Source organism: Chiloscyllium plagiosum, unplaced genomic scaffold (assembly GCF_037043375.1).
Source record: "Chiloscyllium plagiosum isolate Xiang-an unplaced genomic scaffold, Cpla_swu_hap1 HiC_scaffold_43, whole genome shotgun sequence".
Classification (NCBI taxonomy): Eukaryota; Metazoa; Chordata; class Chondrichthyes; order Orectolobiformes; family Hemiscylliidae; genus Chiloscyllium; species Chiloscyllium plagiosum.
Genome location: NW_028270181.1, coordinates 10,010,137 through 10,035,136, shown reverse-complemented (window position 1 = coordinate 10,035,136; position 25,000 = coordinate 10,010,137). Strand labels below are relative to the sequence as shown.

Below are 25,000 nucleotides of genomic sequence, written 5' to 3'. Positions count from 1 at the left end.
CAACTTTGGGACAATCAAATGCGACACGGTGGCTCAGTGGTTAGCACTGTCACCACACAGCACCAGGGCCCCAGATTCGATTCCACCCTCAGGCAACTGTCTGCATGGAATTTGCACCTTCTCCCTGTGTCGGTGTGGGTTTCCTTCGAGTGCTCTGGTTTCCTCCCACAGACCAAAGATGTGCAGGTTAAGTGATTGGCCATGCTAAATTGCCCCTAATGTCTAGGGATATATGCAAGTTAGAGGGGTTAGTTGTGGGTAATATGGGGCTACTGGGATAGGGTAGGGAGCTGGGTCTGGGTGGGATGCTCTTTGGTGGGTCAGCATGGACTCAATTGGCCTAATGGCCTGCATCCACATTGTAGGAATTCTATGAGAATGCATCCCTTTTGAAGGAATAAGCTGTGTAATCAAATTTATTATACCATAACCCATATTGTAACAATGTTGTGGCTTTAAACTTTTCAAGTATTTTTGCCTTTTTTTTTTGAAGAGAGGTTTTAAGGCAGAGGTGTCGCACAGTCTACCAGAACCACGACAGTAAACAGTTTGAGGGCTTGGGGTCTTTTGTTTTCATGGTTGGAACAATAGAAGCAGCCTGAATGGGTGGAGTTTAGTTCCCACTGAACAAGGATCTTTAGTTTAACTTTCAGCAGCTGCTATTGAGCTCTTGAAGAGCTGGGAGCTATATTTTCCCCTCTCTCAGTTACAGCGAAAAGCCGGGGGCGTGGGAGTTGCACGTGAGATGATATGTTTTATGAGTTCGCTTTTTGCCGAGTGTGTGTTTATGGGATTTTACTATATCGGAACAGTTAATCAGTAATAGCTATTGTATCCATTATTCTGTTGAGATCTCCAACAGTGTTAAGTTATTCCAATTCCCTTCTTTCTTTTGTTGTATTTTAAATAGAGTGGATGAATAAAGTGTGTTTTACTTTACATCTGGTAGCTTGACCAATCGGACTGCATATGGAACTTTTGTCTTTAAAATAAGAAAAAACATTACGGCCTAAACTATCTTCAGAATATTTTGAGGGGTTTGGTCTGATCTATAACAATATATTACAACATTCAAACACTCAATTCATTAAATACTAATGTTCCACCAAGATAACATCAAAGTAAAAGTGATAGAAACAAAAACATGGGAGCAGGAGTAGGCCATTTCCTGCTAACACCCCACACCTTTTGTTCCCAAAGCAAGAGATTGTGAGTCAGCTGGAGTATTGGGTACCATTCTGGGTATCACATCATCGGAAGGATGCACTGGACAGAGTGCAGAGGCGATGTCCAAAACCCATCCCAAGGCTGACACCGTACCGTCATGAAGGTGCACTGGGACTGTTCTCCTTGGAGAGACAATAGCTAAGAAAAGATCTGATGGGAGGGTTTCAAAACCATGAGAGATCTAGATAGGGAGGAACTGTCCCCACTCATAAAAGGGTCAAGAACAAAAGGGCACACATTTAAAGAGATTTTGCAAATGCCACGGAGAAAAACATTTTTTTTCCACACAGCAAGGGGTTCGCTGTTTGGGTAAAGGGCTAGAGAACTTCAAGTAATGTTGGTCTTGCATTGTTCATCTCTTTTGCAGCGGTAACCTTGCATGTCACATTCTGTCTAAGCCCTAGGATCCTTATGTCCTTATAGGCTATTATTTGCTTGTACTGCTCACAACACAAAACTTTTCACTGCAGTTAAGTACATGTGACAACAATAGATCAAACCATCAAGAATGGCACCAAGTTAAAGTGCTGGTTGGAGAGTCAGTGCAGACATGATGGGCTGAATGGCCTCCTTGTGTGCTGTAACAATTCTGCGATTTCAGTCTCTTGTCACTTCACCATGGCTGCCAATGGAGCCAATACAACCACAACAGCTGAGTCAAACTGACAATAAATAAAATGCAGTTTGCATTTCTCCTCATCCAATCAATCAAAATCCAAATAAGCAAACATTTTTTGTTTGAAACAAAACAATGTAACCGAATGTAGATTATGTTTTACAATTAAACCACTGCACTGTAAAAACGATCCAATAATGTTAAAAGCATTTAGCCTTCCATAGTTGGGTTTGGCTGGGGCTGCCATTTTGTTACAAAACTTAATATTAGGTGACACAGTTAAACCCCGTCATATCACAACATAGTCACGTCATTTAGCACGGATTTGATTTATTACTGTCATGTGTACTGAGGTACAGTGAATTGTATTGTTTTATGTGCTGTACAGGCAGATCGTGGAGCTGGAAAAGGACAGCCAGTCAGGCAACATCCGAGGAGCAGGAGAATCAACGTTTTGAGCGATTCCTGAAGGGCTTATGCTCAAAACGTCGATTCACCTGCTCCTCGGATGCTGCCTGACCTGCTGTGCTTTTCCAGCTCCACACTCTTCGACTCTGATTCTGATTTCCAGCATCTGCATTTCCCCCCCCCCCCCCCCTTTTCTCCTTTAGGCAGATTGTACTATACAAGTGCATTAGGGTAAGAGGACAGAGTGCAGCATACCATGTTATAGCTGCTGAGAAGGCGCAGAGAGAGATCAACATTAACATTATATGCATACAAACTTTTATATCTTGGTTTAGTTGTGGGTCATAAATTCAGATGTGAATCAAATAAGCCAGTACTGTATTCTGAAAAGAGACTGAAGGTGAAAAAGCTGGGTGACTGGACCTGAAACATTAACTCTGATTTCTCTCCACAGATGCTGCCAGACCTGCTGAGCTTTTCCAACAATTTCAATCTTTTGTTTCAAGAGAAGAGCCAGGTCATGGCGAGGGTTATCAGATCAGCCGTGACCTCATTGACTAGCACGGCACACTCGATAGGCTGAATGGCCTACTCTGCATTATGCTCAAATGCAGAGGTCATGGGTTCAAATTTCAAAACTACTCAGTTATGGTAACAATTTTATTTCACCGGCTGTCTTAAAAAAAAATCTAGTTCACTAAAATTCTTCAGGGAAGGAAATCTGCCATCCTCGCTTGGCCTGGCCTACATGTGACACCAGACCCATAGCAATGTGGTTGACTCTTCCCTGGAATGGTCTGGCAATTCACTCAGTTCAAATGCAGTAGAGAGTTTCAACCGGACTTCCCACACTTCAGGAAGGAATTAAACCAAATACTGTACAAACCAGGATCAAATCCAGGCCGCACTCAGGAAATTAGGCTACGACTGGTTAGGGTGATGGATAGGGCAGTGAAAGGGGACATGAACGATGAGTTAGCATTCCAAGTCCTGAGCTCAAGCTGGTAAATCTTTAGTCAAACCGAAGGTGGATTGAGATCCAAGATTGCTCCAACAATTCCTGCCTTTGGCTGTGATCTTTGAAAGTAAAGATCAATCAGTTGTGTTAAATACTGAAGGCATTTCACTGCTCTGAGGAAACTTTGAACATGTTTCCTTTCGGAACGAGAAGAGAAGGTGGGAGTGGGTGCAGGCAATTTAAATTTTTAAAATATTTTTAGTAAACACCACTGAGAATGCAAGATCCTCACCACAGTTTCATCTTTTTCAGTCCTTCCTGAAAACTGTGAACATTGGGAAGTCTCAGGCACAGGTAGTCTACGGACGACACTGACATTTCTCTACATTACTCACCCAGTGACTGAAATTGTAAGGTTAGCTTGAGACCGAGTTAAAAACGTAGCACTGACTCCAGTGTGGTTAAAATTACAGAGTGGTCAGCGAGACTAAGAATTAGCGAGTTTTGAGAAGATTTGTAGCTCAGATTGAGGTTCTGGATGTAGGTTTGCTCACTGAGCTGGAAGGTTCATTTTCAGACGTTTCGTCACCACACTAGGTAACATCTTAAGGGTGTCTCCGGATGAAGCCTCGTCTGGAGGCTCACTGAAGATGTTACCTAGTATGGTGACGAAACGTCTGAAAATGAACCTTCCAGCTCAGCGAGCAAGCCTACATCCAGACTGAGAATTCGGAAAAGCTGCCTTACAGTGACTGGCAACTCCAACTCCTGGGAGAGCACTACAAAGGAAAGGAGATAGTCGGATGGGAGCGAGCAGCAGCAGCAGCACACTCGGCCTACCTGTGTGTTTCTTCTTCTGCCTGACTGGTGATCCCCAGCACCTCCCATTGTATCCACCTCTGGTGCCAAGTGTCAATCGACTCGGGATTTTACCCTCCTGTTTGAAGGTGCCCGACTCGCTCGGAGTTTCGCTGGGTGTGCGCTGAACATTGTCTGCAGGTGAAAGCAAAAAAAGCGCACGCAGGTCAACGAAACAGGCAGCGATCGCAAAGCGACCTAAAGATAGCTTTCAGCCAGGTCAGACAAAGCCAGCAGCAACACCTGCTGAACGGAGAGTGTGAAACAAAACATCCAAAATCCACCCGTTACACTTAATTTTGATCATTTTTTTAAAAAATTAAACTAATTTTTAATCAGAGTAACACTTTGAATGCATTTGCAACACCCTTGCTCAGATAGATTTAGTCTGGAACAAAACCCCACCTCTCTCTTACATACTACACAGACCACATATACATATACACACACAGACATATATATAATATGCACATATTGGTGTTGCACCTTTAAATAATGAAACACCTTTAAAGTGAACACCCCACACATTAACAACACAGAGGTGGAATGAGTGGAGAGTGTCAAGGAAATTTGGCACGATGGCGAATACCCTTGCCAAATTTTATAGGTGTGCCATCGAGAGCATTCTGTCTGGATGTATCACTACCTGGTGTGGCAACTGTACCATTCAAGCCCGGACAATCACAAAGGCCAACCACCCATCTATGGAATCCATCTACCAGGCCCGCTGTCAAGGAAAGGCCACCAGCATTCTCAAAGATCAATCCCACCCTGGCAATGTTTTTCTACACCCTCTACCATCGGGAAGAAGGTACAGAAGCCTGAACACACGCACCAGCCGATTTTGAAAAAGTTTCTACCTTACAGTTGTTCGAATACTGAACGGACTCACAGACTCTTAACATTCGACTGTACCTGTATTTAGGTTTTTGCCGCTGTTTACCTATTTTTATTTATCTATGCTATTTAACGATGTGATCTGCCTGTATTCCTCGCAAGGCAAAGCTTTTCACTGTGCCTCAGGACACGTGATAATAAGTTCATTTCAATTCAAGTATTCCATCGGAGAGCTGAAAAGCAACACGAGAGACCAACACACTTTAAGCCACATTAAGTTTTGATGGAACAAAGTGTGATTCCAGGGTGTAGGTCAAAAGGACAGTCTTCACAGAGATGGTGATTCCTGAAGAAGGGCTTATGCCCGAAACATCGATTTTCCTGCTCCTCGAATGCTGACTGACCTGCTGCGCTTTTCCAGTGCCACACTTTTCAATTCACAGAGATGGTGATGGGCAAGACTTTGCCTTTGGATTTGAAAATAAGGACAGGGTAAATATAGAGTAGGGGAATGGATCTGGATAGTTTACTCTTCGGAGGGTCAGTGTGGACTTGTTGGGACGAAGGGCCTGTTCCCATATTGTAGGGAATCTAATCTAATCTAAACCATTGACGGAAGACACCGTGATTTGAATGCTAATTTAGCTCAGACCTATGTTCAAGAAAGAAACTGCCATCTATATACGGGGATGAAACTACTGTAACTATTGGACAGGCATGGTCCTCAGACCCACCAATGGGAAGATTTGTCTGTTCCCACAGCTACTCCAGAGAAGTTGACAAAATCCCATTTCGGATATATCCCGTGGTGCATGTTTGATCTTTTCGGAATGGAAAGGAGAGCAAACCTGAACTCCATCCTTGTGCAAGATATGTACTTTCACTTTTTAAAAAATTGGTTCCTGGGATGTGAGCATCCCCAGCTGGTCAGCCACTTATTGCCCTTCCCCAGAGAGAATTTAAGAGTCAAGAGCTTGGTAACCATGAAAAATTAAAGAGAAGGGAACACACAGGGAGCCAGGGTCTGGGCAATGAGAATTCTTGGACTGGCAGCTACAGAGACAGAGGGGAGACAAGCAGGGCTTGAAATATCATCTTTATGGTGACGTGTCAGGGGTTTTTTTTATAGTGAGTGTGGTTTGGTCAGAAAGCTCAGGGCTGGTCAGTTAGCACGGCTCACTCGAGTCAGACTGCAGAGTTTTGAATCAGATGCTCATTGAGACCAAAATACAAGTAACTGACCAAGGGCAACACAAGGGTAGAGATGACAAAGAGGTGAATGAGGGTAGCAACAACACATGCAGAGACACGATGTGGACATTGGAGAAGATGGACGCAGACAGTCTTCATTAGAGACAAAAAAAAACTGCAGATGCTGGAATCGAAGGTAGTCAGGCAAGAGGCTGGAAGAACACAGCAAGCCAGGCAGCATCAGGAGGTGGAGAAGTCAAACTTTTGGGTGTAACCTTTCTTCAGGATTGGGGCTGAGTGTAAGGGGAGCTGCAGGTAAAGCGGGTAGGGAGGGGGAAGGGTAATGAGGTGAGGCTAGATGAACACAGGTAGAGGGTATGACCTGGTTGGTTGATGTGAGGATTGAATCCGGTGGGTAGCTAAATGGGTCAATGAGAGGAATGGAAGGGGGGCGGGGAGGAGCTGGGAAGGGAGTCGGGGGACGGGAAGGGAAGTTATTTGAATTTGAAGAACTTAAATGTTGAAGTCTTCTGGGCTGTAGGCTGCCCAAGCCGAAGATGAAGTGTTGTTCCTCCAATTTGCGGTTTGTTTCGTTGTGGCAATGGAGGAGGCCAAGGATGGTCATGTCAGAAAGAGAGTGGGAAGGGGAATTAAAATGGGCGGTGACTGGGCAGTCCGGTCAGACCCTACAGGCCCAGCTCAGCAAAACATTCCCTTTGTTTACATTTGGTCTCCCCGATGTTGAGAAGACCACATCGGGAGCACCAGATACGGTCTTTATGACAAACCAAACACAGGGCCAGAAGCCATGACTGGGTCAACTAGAATCTCAAGATGATGCACTGAAGGGAGCTGTCAAAAGACAGAAACCAACAGCAAGGAGATTGTTACGCCTTACCAGGTGGTGCGCTGGTCATTAAACATCCATCACTTCATCTCCAATTTGTCAGCACGGGGTCCGTAGCCTTGTATGTCAAGGTTTGTCAAGTATTCATCTAAATATCATCTCTACCCCCTTTCAAATAGTGACTTTTAGATATTCGCAACCCACTGGGTGAAAAAGATTCAACAAAAATCCCCTCTAAATCTCCTGTTCCTCACTTTGAAACAGTGCACCCTGATTACTGACCCCTCCACTGAGGAGAAAGTTTCACCCTATCCACCCCATCTATGCCCCTCAGAACCTTGAACACCTCAATCAGGTGCCCCCCCCCAGCGTTCTCTGCTCTAAAGCAAACAGCCACAGCCTGTCTGGTTTCCCTTCAATACTGAATCTCTCCAGGCCATGAAACATCCTGGTGAAGCCCCTCTGCACCTTCTCTCGAGCAATCACGTCCTTCCTATTGTGCGGTGACCAGAACTGTCCACCGTATCCAGTAGGAGAGAGTGAGGACTGCAGATGCTGGAGATCAGAGTCGAGATTGTGGCGCTGGAAAAACACAGCAGGTCAGGCAGCATCCGAGAAGCAGGAAAATTGACGTTTCGCCCTTCACATCAGGAATGAGGCTTGTTGGCCAGGGCTGAGGGATAAATGGAGGGGGATGGGGCGGGGGGGACAGTAGCTGGGAATATGATAGGTGGATAAAGGTGGGGGTGAAAGTGATAGGTCAAGGGGGGCAGTGATGGACGGATCTGGAGGGCGGTACCAAGTTGGAGTCTTGGGACTGGGATAATGTGGGGGGAGGGGAAAATGAGGAAGCTATTGAAATCCACATTTATCCCGTGTGGTTGCAGGGTCCCAAGACAGAACATGAGGCGTTCCTCCTCCAGGTGTCGGGTGGTAATGGTTTGGCGATGGAGGCGGCCCAGGACCTGCATGTCCTTGACGGAGTGGGACGGGGAGTTGGAAGTGTTCAAACACGGGGCGGTGGGTGTCCCAGTAACCTACCTGGTATACAGCTCCATTAATACATTCCTGCTCTTGTACTCAATGCCCCGACTAATAAAGACAAGTATCTCATTTCCTTGTGCCTACCCATCAACCTGCTTCAGGTTCACCATTTCCCCTCACCTGAAATTTGAGAGCAATCTTTTATATAAGGAAAATGCAACAATCTCAAAGAGACACCTTAAAGGAGAACTCAGAGCAGAATTTCAATAAGTAAAGAACAAATTAATTTACATTCAGTACACAAATCCTAGAGAGAAGACACTCCTGAATAAAGATTACCAATCCTGTCAGTTTTATCAGGCCCCACGCAAGTGCAATCTAAATATTAGGAAACTTCTGTCACGGTTTGTTTTACATGTCTTTTCCCTAGGACGGGGGATTTCAAGACAAAAGTGCACATTTCTAAAGTGAGAGGAGAAACATTTAGAAGATACACGAGGGGAAATTTCTTTTATACATTAGCGTGGTTCGTGTGTGGAATGAAATGGTGGATGTGGGCACAGTTACCGTGTTTAAAAGACATTTAGATAAGTTCATGAATGGAAAGGTTTGGAAGGATATGGAGAAAGTGAGGACTGTGGACACTGGAGATCAGAGTTGAAAAGTGTGGCGCTGGAAAAGCACAGCTGGTCAGGCAGAATCCGAGGAGCAGGAGAGTCAACGTTTTGAGCATAAACTCGAAATGTTAACTCTCCTGTTCCTCGGATGCTGCCTGATCTGATGTGCTTTTCCAGCACCACACTTTTTGACTCCGACTCTCCAGCATCTGCAGTCCTCACTTTCTCCTCGAAGACTATACCCTAAGCCAAGATCATAGTATAGAGTCATAGAGATGTACAGCATGGAAACAGACCCTTCGGTCCAACCCGTCCATGCCGACCAGATATCCCAACCCAATCTAGTCCCACCTGCCAGCACGTGGCCCATATCCCTCCAAACCCTTCCTACTCATATACCCATCCAAATACCTTTTAAAATGTTGCAATTGTACCAGCCTCCACCACTTCTTCTGGCAGCTCATTCCATACATGTATCACCCTCTGCGTGAAAAAGTTGCTCCGTAGGTCTCTTTTATATCTTTCCCCTCTCATCCTAAACCTATGCCCTCTAGTTCTGGACTCCCCGACCCCAGGGGAAAGACTTTGCCAGCACTCCACCAGACCCTCAGTCCTTCCAAGGGGCTCGCCCTGACAGCAATCTCCAGAGGCTGAACAAGACATTCCACCGCTGGGTCTGTGACATGTCCTTGTTATTGACTGGGACTGGCTGTGCAGTATTTCTGAGGGACCAGCACAATGTGGAAAATCTAAGTCTTCCTAAAGCAGACTGTTGGCGCAAACCACTGAATACAGACCCCTCGCAGTCTGATGGCAGCTTGCACCATCTTAAGCTCTCACTGCTACAGAAGGCTCCACATGCTCTGCCCTGCATGTACAGGAGCTGAATCCTGGCTGCCTTCCCTCTAGCACCCCAACTCCCAATGGGGAAGTAGTTACATACAATTGCTGCAGCCAAAACACCGGTTTAGTTTTGCAGTAAAGTACAATTCTCTGACTAGATGTTTAAGTTATAATTATGGTGTAACAAAATCTTTAGTTCCAGTAGCATATTGCCGTGGGATTGTCTCCAGTTAAGAACTGGGACTTCCTTGCAAGAAATGAAAAGTTTATTATAATGCCAGTGTCGGCATTGATGGAACGGGGCAGTTTCTCACTACTTGATGGGTATCATACAATCCAATCCAATAAAGTCCCATAGAATGCGCTTTGGTTTGTGATGCGCAAGGACAGTACAAGCTCCAGCAGTGACTATAATGAGGGGATGGATCCGATAATGCACTCAGTGCCTGAACAGCAAAGCGGCTGGTTCATCGCTAGGGGATGCAAGGTGGCATGACCACTTTCTAAAAGGGAAGGTCTTTGCAGTGCTAACCATAGCATCCCTACAGGGTGGAAAGAGGCCAGTCAGCCCATTGAGTCTGTACCGAAGAGCAGCCCAACCAGCTGCTGCAATTTTTATCCAACACAATTTGCTACGCTACCTTCCTCTTTCCCAGTACTGAAGACTTGGATGAGGAAAGTTAAAGTACTACATATACTATATATGACACAGATATAGGTGGAAACGCAATTGGCGATGGCAACACAAAGTCTGCAGAGGGATATAGACAGGTTAAACGAGAATGGTGCCAGGGTTGAGAAACTTTGACAACTTGAACAAGTTGCCTGTTTTCTTCAGAGATAAAACAGCAGGGAGGAGATTTGATAAAGGTTATCAAAATCATTCAAGCTGTTCCTTCTCTCTAAGACTGGTCCCCATCACATGTTCTGGAGAGGAATGGACTGTTGCCAAGCTGAACAGATATTTTGCAAACCTAAGCCATTCATGTGCTGCCAGCCCTGTATAACAACAACCCGCATTAATATAGCACATTTAACAGCAGTGGGATATCCCACACTGCTCTACAGCAATGTTTTGAAGTTAAATTCACCTCCATATACGAGGCATTGTTTTCAGAATGTTAACTCTGCCCCTCTCTTTACCCAGATGCCTCCAAACCTGCTGAGTTTCTCTCACACTTCCTACCTTTATTTCAGATTTCCACCCTCCACAGTATTGTGCTTTTATGAATTTCTAGTATTTCCTGTTTATACCCCAAACGCTACCACTTCTTGCCATCGCTCCTCTGAAATTGACTAGCAGCTACTTAAAAGCCACTGAGAGTTACCACTTCAACGCCAAAGTGCCTGCTGTTACAATAACATGGACAAGCTGGCCTCGTATTGTAACATTCGCTCTCGAGTGTCTGGCTGTTTTCATCAGGTCTGGTCAGTTTTACTATGACTCAAGGTTAAGAGTCTCTCAGATGAGTGTGTTCTATGCTATGGCATTCAGTAACCTTCTGACAGGTGAGTTCAAAAGATCTTATCCATATCCCCATGCCTGTCCCTCATGACCTTCAGAATTCCAACTCCGTGTCAACTTGTATATTTCAAAACCCCTCCCCATAGTCTCCTATACTCTCAATGCTAACTCAAGTGACCATTCAAATAGCATTGCCTTTTCCAGTGCTTTATCAACTCACTCCCACCAGCTATTTCTCATAGCCCCTCAAATGTACAATAATAAATACCCTGGTGTGACTTTAAGGTGGTATGCAACCCATGTTAATTGCATAAATGAATAAAAATACTAGAAATAGGAATGGAGGTAGGAAATTATGCGCACTTCATGAACTGTATTGAAATAGCTAAAAGTGAAGTTGAGAGGGACACTGGCATCTGAGTGAACCCAATGTTCTACCATTTCAGTCCCCACCGCGTCCATGACCTCTTATTATACAGGCTTGACTCTGAGCTCAGAGCAAAGCCGTGCCTAAAGTGCAGCCCAGACCCTTCGCCCTGAAGTCATGTTACAGGCACCATCAAACAGGGAGGTTGTGCTTTCAAGTTGAAGTGGGGGTGAGTGGGTGTGGAATGCATTACAGTCAAGATTAGAGTGGTGCTAGAAAAGCGCAGCATGTCAGGCAGCATTCGAGGAGCAGGAAAATCAACACATCTGGCAGGAACCCTTCATCAGGAAGGAGAATCATTCCTGATGAAGGGCTTTTGCCCGAAACGTCGATTTTCCTGCTCCTCGAATGCTGCCTGACATGCTGCGCTTTTCCAGCACCACTCTAATCTGGACTCCAATCTCCAGCATCTGGAGTACCCACTTCTGCCCATGGAATGCCTTGAGTGGAGGGACGGTAGATGCAAACTCAACACAAGTACTCAGGGGAACTGGATGATTATTTGGATTAAATTGGTTTACAGGGATATGGTGGGAAAGCAGGAGATTGGCACTAGCTAATGATGCTTATATGTGGAGTCGGGGAGGGCGCAATGGGCCGAAAGGCCTTCTGCTGCTCTGCTACATGTCTGTGAATCTGTGAAGCACATTCTGAAACGGAGCTCAGAATACTTATTTTAAAAATAGGACGTAAAGATGGAGAATGCTGGGGAAACCCAGCAGCTGCTACAGGATCTGTACGGAGCTAACAATTCAACCCCTGCACAACTCTTCCTCAGAACTGAAGATCTGAAGACAACTCATACAGAGCTCAAAATGTTATTTCTCTCTCCACAGACCTGCTGAGTTTCTCCAGCACTTGGTGTTCAATTTCCAGCGCCAACAGTTATTTAAAGAGTTATGACAGTTTATTAACGGAATAATTTGTGGGAGGAAGGGAAGCAACAGAGGACGAAATAAAAAAAGGGAAATCATACCTTGCGTGGACCCTTCTGGAAAGTTCTCCGCAGGAGGGTTCTGCACCGGAGCTGTCACACTAGCTTGCTGAGGCGTTGATGATGCACTCGTTATCTGATGGACATTCGAAGTTGTCTGCGATGCGTGCTTCGATGGAGATTTCTGACCGGTAGCCATCGGCTTACTGGAGGAGTAGAAGGAGCTCAGGGTTTGAGGTTTGTGCGTTTGGCTCTCTCTGTCCAGCAACTTGTCCAGAATCTAGAACGAGATCACTCTGTTTGAAAAATAAAGACCCCTGCAAATACCTGGGCCTACAGCCGAGATAATGGCTCCCTAAGACCATTAAACATATGAGCTGACGGAGGCGATTCAGCCCATCAGGCCTGCTCCACCATCCAACGAGACCACGGCTGACCTGATCACCCTTAACACCAATTTCCTGCCACTCTCCATAACCCGATTCCCTTCCTGATTAAAAGTCTATATCAGCCTCGAATATAATTCATGAGCCAGCTTTGACAGTCCTCTGCAGTGGAAAAACAAAGACATTCCACAGAGTTACCACCCTTAACGAAGAAATTCCTCCCCACCTTGGTCTTAAATGTGCAATCTTTTTCTGAGACACTGCCGTCTGGTCCCTCGCCCACTTGGTAAACAATGTCTCCATATCTAGCCTGTCAAACCCCTCAGAAACCTGTGTTTCAATAAGGCATTCTTCCTGTCTTGAAAGTCACACTCAGTCCACATTCTGCTGAGGGATAGCGACATGGCCTTCCTAGAGACAACACATTTTGGCCTTTTGCAATGGCAAATCTTTTTGGAGGTGTTTCAAATCTTTTTGGTACAGCACAAGGCCTCCGAGAAGATTTGAAATGGAGCTGACAACGCTGATATGCAGTTAGTATATCAGTGGACAAGACGACAGAGCATATGACTGAACTGGGTTCCACTGCCCTTTCACACTGTCTAACCTCAATTACAATAACTCACTGAGTAACAGTACTCATCTTCTCTCACCTAGGATCCCTGTGACTTTCGTTTTTTGCCAGACACCTAGATTCTGCAAGAGTCGAGTGTGTGGTATTGGAAAAGCATCTGAGCAGGTCAGGCAGCATCTGAGGAGCAGGAGAACCAACATCTCAGGCATAAGGAATCCTGATGAAGGGTCTTGCCCAAAACATCGACTCTCCTGCTCCTCAGATGCTGCTTGACCTGCTGCGCTTTTTCAGCGCCACAGTCTCGTCTCTGATCTCCAGCATTTGCAGTCCTCGCTTTCTCCTGGATTCCACAAGCACAGATTACTGACACCTTCAAAGAATTCTGCTCAAACATAAATGGAAAATCTCATTGAGAGAGTCATGCTCTGTGTAATACTACAGGGTAAAATTCTCACCAGCCATTTGGCACATGCTAACAGCTCAAATTTCAGCGTCAGCAACTGAACTTGATCTGTACACAGCTCAGAGCAACTACAACTGATACTTAGCAAATGGGACAGAGTTTTAACTCGGGGGTGGGGGTTTGTGACAAGGTTGAAATCAAAGTTGACAAGGAGTCCCTCAGGGAAGTATTCCATTGACAAAGAACCTTGTTTAATATCTTTTTTATTTACATTGTATAACACTCGATAACTTGGTAAAATTATTGCCTACATGCCAACCTCTCCTAAGGGACGGGCATTTTATTTTAGCTAGAAAAAACACTACAATAACTTGTTTTATTATCCAGAGCCTATGGACCAAGAGTGTGGCAATTATGTTCCAGATAATAAACGTAAAAACTGACACTAAAGAATAGAAACATAATGCAGGGGTACACACCTCACTGTTAACACTTTATTTACAGCATAGATCATTTAAATAATAATGTAACTTTACCTTAAATAAAACTTACCAACAGAGAGCCTTCTCACTCGCACCCACAACTAACTACAGAGGAACCTCGATTATCCGAATACCAATTATCCGAATATCGGATTATCCGAAGGAGATCTCGAGGTCCCGATGGAAACATTACACCAAAGACGTGTTTCCAACAGTGTTCGTGTCTTTTGTTTACAGTGATTAAACAGGCACTGTCTCCAAATGTCTGACTGCCTGCCCTCTCTCTCTCCCCACACTTTCCCTGGAGTTCTACACAGGGGTGTACCCTAAACCCCAACCCCCTCGAGCCCAGATAATCTCTCCAACATTGTCCTGTACAGGGCAAAGGTGGAACCTGTCAAAAAGTTTCAGTAAAAAGTTGTGTGTGTGTATGGGGCTATGGCTGTGGCTGTGGCTGTGTGCGTGTGTGCACGCGCGATTTGGAGACTGGCCCCACAAAAGCAGCTGCAGCAGTCTTATTGTTGGTGTCCAGTTCGGCTGCCCCAGAAGGGGGCGGTGTTGGATGGGGTTTGGGGCGATGTTGGACGGGGTTGGGGGCGTGGGACGAGGTTGGCGTCTCATGCACTGTGAGTTGTTGCAGTCTCCTGAACGGGGAGCAGACTTTAAAAAGCTCCGAGCCCCAGAGGAAAGGCATTTAATCGATTAACCGAATAATCAATTATCCGAACGAAATAGTGCCCGCTCATCTTGTTCGGATAATCGAGATTTCCCTACACTCGGACAGCGCAATGGTTCTTGGTATTTGAGGAGACGGTGACTCAAAATTGAATTAACTGTTGATATTTCGTGTGGTCATTCAATTCAACACAAGTATGTTTACATTGAAGTAAACAAATTTTAAAACCATAATAATTGGACAGAATAATACAGTAAACTTTGCTGTATTTGAGGTATATAATTTTTCCCAGTTTATCAAGAGCGCCAGTTTATAAGTTGCTGGTTGAAACAAAGTTTGCTGTATTTTCTCAACAACCTGTTCAGACAGGTTATTACATACCCCTGGAGCAGATGGGACTTGAACCCCCCCTCCCCCAGACCGCCTACCTCAAAAGAACCCAAAGAGCTGCTGATGCTGTAAAAACTCAGCAGGTCTTGGCAGCATCTGCGGAGAGAAAGCAGAGTTAAAATTTTGGGTCCGGTGACCCAGTTCTGAGGAAGGGTTAGGATTAGGATTAGATTCTTCTTCAGAACCGGACCCAAAACATTAACTCTGCTTTCTCTCCACAGATGCTGCCAAGACCTGCTGAGTTTTTACAGCAATTTCTGACTTTGCTTCTGGTTCAAAACGTGGGGACACTACCACAAGAGCCCTTTGAAAGAAAGGCCTGCTGGGAATTGGCAGGGAATGGAACCCAGGCCTCCCGCAGGTGAGAATTCTCCCAGTGAGCCACCAATGTGACTGCGGTTAGGTTGGAGATCCTGGTGTTTGTCCTCCATGGAGCAAAGGAGATGAAGGAACTTTTGATAAATGTGAGAGAGACAAGAAGAGGTTGAGATAAGGTCCACAAGTTGAAATGGTTCCCATATGCATGACGGTTCATGGACAAGAGGACACAGACTTTAGATTTTGGGAAAATGGGAGATGTGAGGAAGACGCTTTATTAACGCAGTGCGTTGTAACAAACTCACTGCCAACAAGGGTCGTGGAAATGGAGCATATTGATGATTTCAAAAGGCAATTGGATAGGCACTCGAAGGAAGGGAACGTGAAAGGATTGAGCAAGGGCACGTAGACAGAACCAGCAGGTATCCAACGGACTGATTTATCGCTTTCTATGCCTCGAATTGTTCTAACAATATCTCGCGGGAGAGCTCCCACCCACAAACCAGCACCAATACAGATCTCGCCACTGTGCGTACTTTTTTAAGCTTAGCTTGGTCATCTTTGTACGTAATCATCAGGGCAAGTGCAAGGTCTCCTTTCTCTCTCCTGGTACCTTCACATAACAGCGGATGCTCTGCCTCACTGACCGTGGTTTTCATTCCTGGGGAAAGACAGGCAGAAATAGAGAAAACTGTGAGATCTACCTGCAGGAAGGCTGAGGTTTTCGGGGACAATAATAGTACCTTGTTACTTTAAGCTCACAGCCGCTCCCTCCCCAGCCCTGACCCACCATCTATAAAAAGTGAGAGACGGGATGCTCCCTCACTTGCCTGGATGAGCGCCGCTCTAACTGCGGCAGAAACTCAACACTGTCCAGGACACTATATCCTGTTAAACAGGCACCCTACTCACCACTTTAAACATTCACTCCCATATTCACCAATGCACAATGGCAGCAGTGTGGACCAGCTGCAAGATAGTACTGTCACAAGGCACCAAGGCAGGTTCGACAGCACCGTCCACATCTGCGACTACCTTGGAAGAATTCTTTGTCGTGGTTGCACGGGAACACCATCTGCAAACTCCACTCACCAGTCCAGCTTGGAAATAGATCGCTGTTCCTTTACTGTCGCTGCGTCAGAATCCTGGAACATTCTCCCTCACGGCATTGCGGATCTGCCTACAGCGCTTAGACTGCAGCAGTTCAAGATGTTAAAAATTACACACCACCAGGTTATAGTCCAACAGATTTATTTGGAAGCACTAGCTTTTGGAATGCTGCTCCTTCCAAAGCTAGTGTTTCCAAATAAACCTGTTGGACTATAACCTGGTGTTGTGTGATTTTCAAACTTTGTCCACCCTAGTCCAACACCAGCATCTCCTCGTCGCGGTTCAAGAAGGCAGCTCACCACCACCTTCTCAAGAAGGAGGTGAGGACCGCAGATGCTGGAGATGTGGTGCTGGAAAAGCACAGCAGGCCAGGCAGCATTCGAGGAGCAGGGGAATCGACGTTTCGGGCATAAGCCCTTCCTGATGCTGCCTGACCAGCTGTGCTTTTCCAGTACCACACCACCTTCTCAAGGACAACTAGGGACAGGCAATAAATGCTGCCCAGCCTGGGACACCCACATCCCATGTAAGATATTTTAAAAGTTACAAAATGTTCAATTTCATATGTCTGGAAACTTTAGTTATATTCGAATACATTTCATCTAAAACTAATTGTTTCAAGCCATAAACAAAACCAAAAAAAATTGCAATATCGTTATCTGGTAATGGTTAGTCGGTGACCAATGAGATTGGAATTACGTTGTTCAATGTTTTTTAAAATGGATTTTGAATTATAACTGAGCAGCGTAAATAAATTCCTAATCATCCACTAGCTTTGTGTTCACTATCCTACACCTGCTTCTTAATAAGCCACCAATTTAAACATTTTTCGTCCTCGTTTTCACAAAGGGTGGGAAAGGTTTAGAACTCTCAAAAACAGCAGTGGATGCTGGCTCAGTTGTTCGGTTTAAGCCTGAGATAGATAATACCTTTGCTCAACAAAACATTGAAGGGATATGGTCCAAATGTCGCTGATCATCCAATGATCTTACTGAATGGTAGCAGAACAGACTCGAGGGGCTGAAAGGCCTCCTCCTGTTCCTAATTCCTCAGTCTGTATCTCTGTAACCTGCTGGACAGCGACACTGCTCTAACTCTGACCTCTTCAGGCATCGCTGATTTTCATCAGTTCATCATTATGAGCTGGGCACAAAAACAGCCATCGCTGGAGAAACTCAGCAGGTCTGGCAGCATCTACAGAAGGAGAAACACAATTGATGTTTCGAATCCAGTGATCCTCCGTCAGAACAGATCCTGCCTGACCTGCTTGTTTGTCCCCTTTCTGTTGCCGGTTGCCAGCATCCACAGCTCTTTGTGTTGAGTATATTATTGCTCGCTGTGCCTTTAGCTGATGGGGCATAAAGTTCAGGAACCTCTCTCTGGCTCTCAACCTCACGTTCCTCCTAGAAGATTGCTTCAAGTGTACCTTTTTCCATCAAGAGTTTGGTCATTCCACCTAACATTTCCCCATGTTGCTCATATTTCAATTGACAAATTTCCTGTGAAGTGGACGGCATGGCAGCTCAGTGGTTAGCACTGCTGCCTCACAGCATCAGGTACCCAGGTTCAATTCCACCCTCGGCTGACTGACTGTGTGGAGTTTGCCCAGTCTCCTCATATCTGCATCGGTTTCCTCCAAGATTTTTTGTAAGATTACAGGGGGAGCTTTGATCAAATGGGCTGAAAAATGGTAGACGGATAAATGTGAGGCATTGTATTTTTGTACAGCAAACACGGGTAGGCCTTATACAATAAATGGTAGGGTATTGGGTAGTGTTGTACAACAGGGTACATAAACCTTTGAAGTTTGCGTCACATATAGACAATGTGGTTAAAAAGGCATTTGGCACACTTGCATTCATGGCTCAGCCCTTTGAGTATAGGAGCTGGGAAGTGATGTTGAGGTTGTACAGGATATTGGTGAGCCCTCTTCTGGAATACTGCGTCCAGTTCGGGCTGCCCAATGATGGGAAGGGTATAATCAGGCTGGAGAGGCTTCAGAAGAGATTTACCAGGATGTTGCCGGGTGTGGAAGGTTTGAGTTATAAAGAAAGGCTGGATAGGCTGGGACTTGTTTCTCTGAAGCATAAGATGTTGAGAGGCGACTTGATGGAAGTTTATAAAATAATGAGGGGTATAGATAGAGTTAATGGTATCTGCCTTTGCCCTAGGATTGGGGGATTTCATGACCGGGGGCACATTTTTAAGATGAGAGAAGAGAGATTTAAAAAAAAAGACATGAGGGGCAAATGTTTTATACAGAGGGTGGCTTGCATGTGGAATGAACTTTGAGGAAGTGGTGGATGCAGGTCCAATTACAACGTTTAAAAGTCATTTGTGTGGATACATGAATAGGATAAGGTTCAGAGGGAAAATGGGCCAGAGCAGGCAGGTGGAACCGGTTTAGTTTGGGATTATGGTCAGCATGGACTGGTTGGACCCAAGGGTCTGTTTCCGTGCTCTAGGACTCTACGTGTAGGTTAGGTGGATTAGCCATGGGAAATGCAGGGCTATGGGGTAGGGACAGGGTGAGTTTGGGTGGGATGCTCTTTGGAGGGTTAGTGTAGTCTTGATGGGCCAAATGGCTTGCTTCCACACTGTAGGGATTCTAATACTACGATTCAAAGTGCCTTGAAGAGTATCTTACTACAAAGGCTCTATATAAACACAATTGGCTGTCAACATTTTGAATCCAGATATGAGGAAGGGTCATAATGGACTTGCAACATTAACTCCGATTCTGTCTCTGCACAGATGCTGCTAGGCCCGCTGAGTTTCTCTAGGGTTCTCTCTCTGCTTGTTCAACATTTCCAGCAGCCACAGTATTTCGCTTTGGTTACAATTTAGTGTCGCTGTGTTAACAGCGGAAACAAACGTTGACCTACCCAACGCAGCCACAGCTGCCTCAAATCCAAGCTCCTCATCACCAGGCATCTCGTTATTCCGATTACGGCTTGGGGGTCTTGAACCAGTTGGTGAAACGACTGAAAGAGAGAGAGTCAGAAACTTGCCTTAGGCCACCTTATCCCCCAGTCCGCTCCAGTTACCAAAGCCCACTTGAGAGAACAGATGAGTCACAGAGGGTGATGGATTATTTATTTCTCGTCAGTTTTGGGTCATATTTTATTTCAGTCATGACAACACTGTCTCTCCTCACTCGCCTCCTCCCCAGTCCGCCATCTTGGTTCACATCTCCTTTGGGATTAAATCCAAACAACTATCAAATGGTCAGCAAACAGATCACTGCCAGTCCACCCCCAGCCCCTGCGTTCTTAACTATTCAGAGCCAGGCTTAATCACCACATTCCCCAATGTCATGCAGTGTCACCACCCAACTTACCGGCAGCAAATGAGATTCATGTAGTCAATGCGGTTTCGTTCGTACGGCAATAAAACAGAACAGGAGAGCTGGGGGGGGGGGGGGGGGGGGGGAGAGGAGAGGAGAGATAGAGACAAACAGAAGTTGGGGGGGGGGGAATGAAGAGGAGGATAGAGAGACATGGCAGGGGGAAGGATAGACGGGGTGGAGGACAGAGAGAGAGTGAGAGGGGAGACAGAGGTGTGGAGGAGAGGGGGACAGAGAGAGAAGAGAGAGAGAGAGAAACAGATGGACAGAGATGGGGGGACAGGGGGGACAGAGAGACAGAGAAGGATAGACAGATTTAGAGAGAGAAAAAAAACGGGGGAGGGGCAGAGAGGGAGTGTCGGGGGGGGAGGTCAGAGAGAAAGGGGGAGTCGGGGGGGGAGTCAGAGAGAGAAGGGGGAGAATAGAGAGAGAAGGGAGAGGGGACAGAGAGAGAAAGGGGGGGACAGAGAGAGAAGGGGGGGGACAGAGAGAGAAGGGAGAGGGGACAGCGAGGGGGGGGGGGAGGACAGAGAGAGGGGGGGGAAGGACAGGGGGGGGGGGGGGGGAGGACAGAGAGGGGGGGGGGAACAGAGAGAGGGGGGGGAACAGAGAGGGGGGGGGAGGACAGAGAGAGGGGGGGAGAGGACAGAGAGAGGGGGGGAGAGGACAGAGAGAGGGGGGGAGAGGACAGAGAGAGGAGGGAGAGGACAGAGAGAGGGGGGGAGAGGACAGAGAGAGGGGGGGAGAGGACAGAGAGAGGGGGGGAGAGGACAGAGAGAGGGGGGGAGAGGACAGAGAGAGGGGGGGAGGGGGGAGGACAGAGAGGGGGGGGGGAGGACAGAGAGGGGGGGGAGGACAGGGGGGGGGGGGGGGAGGACAGAGAGGGGGGGGGAGGACAGAGAGGGGGGGGGAGGACAGAGGGGGGGGGGAGGACAGAGGGGGGGGGGGGAGGACAGAGAGGGGGGGGAGGACAGAGAGAGGGGGGGGAGGACAGAGAGGGGGGGGGAGGACAGAGAGGGGGGGGGGGGAGGACAGAGAGGGGGGGGGGAGGACAGAGAGGGGGGGGGGAGGACAGAGAGGGGGGGGGAGGACAGAGAGGGGGGGGGGAGGACAGAGAGGGGGGGGGGACAGAGCGGGGGGGGGACAGAGCGGGGGGGGGGCGGGGGGGGCAGAGCAGGGGGGGGCAGAGCAGGGGGGGGACAGAGCGGGGGGGGACAGAGCGGGGGGGGGACAGAGCGGGGGGGGACAGAGCGGGGGGGGACAGAGCGGGGGGGGGACAGAGCGGGGGGGGGACAGAGCGGGGGGGGACAGAGCGGGGGGGGACAGAGCGGGGGGGGACAGAGCGGGGGGGGACAGAGCGGGGGGGGAGACAGGGGGGGGGGAGCGGGGGGGGGGGAGACAGAGCGGGGGGGGGGAGACAGAGGGGGGGGGAGACAGAGGGGGGGGAGACAGAGGGGGGGGAGACAGAGGGGGGGGAGACAGAGGGGGGGGAGACAGAGGGGGGGGGAGACAGAGGGGGGGGGAGACAGAGGGGGGGGAACAGAGGGGGGGGAAACAGATGGGGGGGAGACGGGGGGGGGGGAGACGGGGGGACGGGGACGGGGGGACGGGGACGGGGGGACGGGGACGGGGGGACGGGGACGGGGGGACGGGGACGGGGGGACGGGGACGGGGGGACGGGGACGGGGACGGGGGGACGGGGGGGGACGGGGGGGGACGGGGGGGAGGGACAGGGGGGGGAGGGGGGAGCAGAGGGGGGGGGGCAGAGGGTGGGGGGCAGAGGGGGGCGACACAGAGGGGGGCGACACAGAGGGGGGCGACACAGAGGGGGGGCGACACAGAGGGGGGCGACACAGAGGGGGGCGACACAGAGGGGGGCGACACAGAGGGGGGCGCGACACAGAGGGGGGCGCGACACAGAGGGGGGCGCGACACAGAGGGGGGCGCGACACAGAGGGGGGCGCGACACAGAGGGGGGCGCGACACAGAGGGGGGGCGCGACACAGAGGGGGGCGCGACACAGAGGGGGGCGCGACACAGAGGGGGGCGCGACACAGAGGGGGGCGCGACACAGAGGGGGGCGCGACACAGAGGGGGGCGCGACACAGAGGGGGGCGCGACACAGAGGGGGGCGCGACACAGAGGGGGGCGCGACACAGAGGGGGGCGCGACACAGAGGGGGGCGCGACACAGAGGGGGGCGCGACACAGAGGGGGGCGCGACACAGAGGGGGGCGCGACACAGAGGGGGGCGCGACACAGAGGGGGGCGCGACACAGAGGGGGGCGCGACACAGAGGGGGGCGCGACACAGAGGGGGGCGCGACACAGAGGGGGGCGCGACACAGAGGGGGGCGCGACACAGAGGGGGGGGGGACACAGAGGGGGGGGGGACACAGAGGGGGGGGGACACAGAGGGGGGGGGGACACAGAGGGGGGGGGACACAGAGGGGGGGGGACACAGAGGGGGGGGGACACAGAGGGGGGGGACACACAGAGGGGGGGGGAGGACACAGAGGGGGGGGGGGACACAGAGGGGGGGGGGGACACAGAGGGGGGGGGACACAGAGGGGGGGGGGGCACAGAGGGGGGGGGGACACAGAGGGGGGGGGGACACAGGGGGGGGGGGACACAGAGGGGGGGGGGGACACAGAGGGGGGGGGGACACAGAGGGGGGGGGACACAGAGGGGGGGGACGACACAGAGGGGGGGGACACAGAGGGGGGGGACACAGAGGGGGGGGACACAGAGGGGGGGGACACAGAGGGGGGGGACACAGAGGGGGGGGACACAGAGGGGGGGGACACAGAGGGGGGGGGACACAGAGGGGGGGGGACACAGAGGGGGGGGGACAGGGGGGGGGGGACAGAGGGGAGGGGACAGAGGGGAGGGGACAGAGGGGAGGGGACAGAGGGGAGGGGACAGAGGGGGGGGGACAGAGAGGGGGGGGGACAGAGGGGGGGGGGACAGAGAGGGGGGGGGGACAGAGAGGGGGGGGGACAGAGAGGGGGGGGGGACAGAGAGGGGGGGGACAGAGAGGGGGGGGACAGAGAGGGGGGGGACAGAGAGGGGGGGGACAGAGAGGGGGGGGACAGAGAGGGGGGGGACAGAGAGGGGGGGGACAGAGAGGGGGGGGACAGAGGGGGGGGGGCAGAGGGGGGGGGGCAGAGGGGGGGGGCAGAGAGGGGGGGGCAGAGAGGGGGGGGGCAGAGAGGGGGGGGGCAGAGAGGGGGGGGGACAGAGAGGGGGGGGACAGAGAGGGGGGGGGGGACAGAGAGGGGGGGGGACAGAGAGGGGGGGGGACAGAGAGGGGGGGAGACAGAGAGGGGGGAGACAGAGAGGGGGGGGACAGAGAGGGGGGGAGACAGAGAGGGGGGGAGACAGAGAGGGGGGGGACAGAGAGGGGGGGGACAGAGAGGGGGGGGACAGAGAGGGGGGGGACAGAGAGGGGGGGGACAGAGAGGGGGGGGGACAGAGAGGGGGGGGAAGAGAGGGGGGGGGAAGAGAGGGGGGGGGAAGAGGGGGGGGGGGGGAAGAGGGGGGGGGAGAGGGGGGGGGGACAGAGGGGGGGGGACAGAGGGGGGGGGACAGAGGGGGGGGGACAGAGGGGGGGGGACAGAGGGGGGGGGGACAGGGGGGGGGGACAGAGGGGGGGGGGACAGAGGGGGGGGGGGACAGAGGGGGGGGGACAGAGAGGGGGGGGACAGAGAGGGGGGGGGACAGAGAGGGGGGGGACAGAGAGGGGGGGACAGAGAGGGGGGGACAGAGAGGGGGGGGGACAGAGAGGGGGGGGGACAGAGAGGGGGGGGGACAGAGAGGGGGGGGACAGAGAGGGGGGGGGACAGAGAGGGGGGGGACAGAGAGGGGGGGGGACAGAGAGGGGGGGGGACAGAGAGGGGGGGGACAGAGAGGGGGGGGACAGAGAGGGGGGGGACAGAGAGGGGGGGGACAGAGAGGGGGAAGGGGGGACAGAGAGAGAGAGAAGGGGGGACAGAGAGAGAAGGGGGGGACAGACGGGGGTGGGGGGGGGGAGGACAGACAGAGGGCGGGGGGGACAGACAGAGAGAGGGGGGGACAGACGGGGGGGAGACAGACGGGGGGGGGGGGGAGACAGACGGGGGGGGGACAGAGGGGGGGGACGGGGGGGGTCAGAGAGTGGGGGGGACAGAGAGGGGGTGTGGGACAGAGAGGGGGGGGGGGACAGAGAGGGGGGGGGGGGACAGAGAGGGGGGGGGGGGACAGAGAGGGGGGGGCGGGGGTGGGACAGAGAGGGGGGGGTGGGACAGACACCGAAGGAGGAGGGGGCATAATTGGCTTGTCCATGAGCTGCAGGTACCTTGCAACCACAGAAAACCAGCAGCACTTTACCTGGAGTACACAGGACATCAAAGATGAAGCTGGCCAGCATGAGTGGCAGAACCGGCCTGTAATCACAGAAACTGCCTTCTCTCAGCTGCTCCGCCCTCTCCCGGATTGTGTTCATCTCATTCACACCCAATGGGATCTTCTTCAACAGCCCCACAATCTCGGATTCCTGGTAGGCAAGCTTCACCTGGAAAACATCGGGATACTTTGAGGATATCGAACCACATCCGTACAGCATTGTTCCTTGACCACAGAGCGGTGATAATGGCAGACATCTCACAAACTGCTCAGGTACCTTAAGAGTACAGACTGCACAGGAACATCACAAACATAGCTCCTGGATGGAAAGGAATGTGACACCAATCAAACCGGCCAAGAAATCCATCGTGGCTGGTAGAAAACACATGGAACTTTGTAACATGAAGTATACTGCTGCAAGATAGGATTTCAACTCTGCACAAAACCGACATCGAGAAAACGGGGTTCTCCTCTCCAATGGGATTCTTCAAGGCTGAGTTAATCATCACGGAATCCCTACAGCGCAGAAAGAGGCCATTCAGCCCATCAAGTCTGTACCAACCCTCTGAAGAGCATCCCACCTCCCCATCCCCCCTCACCCTATCCCTGTAACCCTGCATTTCCCATGGCTACTCCACACAGCCTGCACATCCCTGGTCACTATGGGGCAAGTTAGCATTGCCAATGAGTTCCACAGATTAACCACCCTCTGGCTCAAGAAA

General features: G+C 50.4%; 1 protein-coding gene across 3 annotated transcripts in view; it reads right to left on the bottom strand.

Annotated features, from left to right (window-relative positions):
• Positions 1 to 25,000, bottom strand: part of zswim8 (zinc finger, SWIM-type containing 8) — a 192,035-nt gene that overhangs the window by 28,387 nt on the left and 138,648 nt on the right. For all 3 annotated transcript variants that reach the window (XM_087982387.1, XM_043679075.2, XM_087982386.1), the window contains exons 14-18: positions 24,264 to 24,447; positions 19,437 to 19,535; positions 15,978 to 16,102; positions 12,255 to 12,492; positions 4,050 to 4,202 (exon numbers count right to left, since the gene is read on the bottom strand). In XM_087982387.1, the coding sequence (XP_087838513.1) occupies positions 4,050 to 4,202; positions 12,255 to 12,492; positions 15,978 to 16,102; positions 19,437 to 19,535; positions 24,264 to 24,447 (799 nt within the window). The remainder of the gene's footprint in view (positions 1 to 4,049; positions 4,203 to 12,254; positions 12,493 to 15,977; positions 16,103 to 19,436; positions 19,536 to 24,263; positions 24,448 to 25,000) is intronic.